General features: G+C 51.8%; 1 protein-coding gene across 3 annotated transcripts in view; it reads right to left on the bottom strand.

Moving 5' to 3' along the window:
- dnah3 (dynein axonemal heavy chain 3) overlaps window positions 1-914 on the bottom strand; it is an 82,438-nt gene continuing 81,524 nt past the window's right edge. For all 3 annotated transcript variants that reach the window (XM_076986809.1, XM_076986808.1, XM_076986807.1), the window contains 2 exons: window positions 667-804; window positions 1-559 (listed from right to left, as the gene is read on the bottom strand). In XM_076986809.1, coding sequence (XP_076842924.1) covers window positions 206-559; window positions 667-804 — 492 coding nt within the window. In that variant the 3' untranslated portion in view covers window positions 1-205. The remainder of the gene's footprint in view (window positions 560-666; window positions 805-914) is intronic.

Genomic DNA, 914 nt, shown 5'->3' with positions numbered 1-914 from the left:
TGCAGAGAGATACACAGGAGTTTATTGACTGAGTGTTACTGTGTGTACAGGTATGAGTACATATGTATGAGTGTGTGAGTGTATGTGTCTGTGAGTGTATGTTGTGTATGAGTGGTTATGTGTGTGTGTGTGCACGTATGAGAGTGTGAGTGTGTCTGAGTGTGAGAGTGTGTGTGTGTGTGTGTGTGTGTGTGTGTGTGTGCACTCAGTCGTCCAGCTGGCACAGACAGGCCACCCCGCGGTTGATCCAGTGTTTCTGCGGGCGGTCAGACGGCAGCTCGATGGACAGTACATAGTTGGTGGAGTGTCCCGTGGTGGACAGGGTCCCGCGTCTCGCGCTCGTCTTGTACACGGGACACACGTAAATGTTCTCATGCAGGAATGTGGAGCTCTCGCCCGGTTTCAGCCAGATGACGGGCAGTGGGTCAAACAGGATTTTGGGGAAGGATTCACCAATGACCATGTGGTCTCGGTCCCAGCGCGCCCCCTGCAGGAAGAGACCATGCACGCACGCCCCGTCTCCCGGTCTCTCCTCCATGTACCTCTCCTGCTTCAACACCTACGAGGGGGAAGAGAGAAAGAGCAGGAGAGAGAGAAGAAGAGATTAAAAGGAAGAGAGAAACACTGAGACATAAACAGCAAGAGAGAGCAAGACGAGGCATGTACCTGAAACTCAAAGCCGATGTGGTCGATAGGGACGGTGTGTTTACGGGCAAAATTCTGAGACACTCCAGTGAGGAAGGACTGGGTGAAGAAGAACCCGGACAACCAGAACACTGTAGGAGGCCCGTTATCTATCCAGTCCTATCACACACACACACACACACACACATACACACACACACACACACACACACACACACACACACACACGTGAGTCATTAATATATCTCAAATGTGCTGCTCGTGATTGG

This window comes from Brachyhypopomus gauderio, unplaced genomic scaffold (assembly GCF_052324685.1).
Source record: "Brachyhypopomus gauderio isolate BG-103 unplaced genomic scaffold, BGAUD_0.2 sc49, whole genome shotgun sequence".
In the NCBI taxonomy this organism is placed as follows: domain Eukaryota; kingdom Metazoa; phylum Chordata; class Actinopteri; order Gymnotiformes; family Hypopomidae; genus Brachyhypopomus; species Brachyhypopomus gauderio.
Note: the sequence above shows the minus strand (reverse complement) of the source record. Positions and strands in the feature narration are given on the sequence as shown.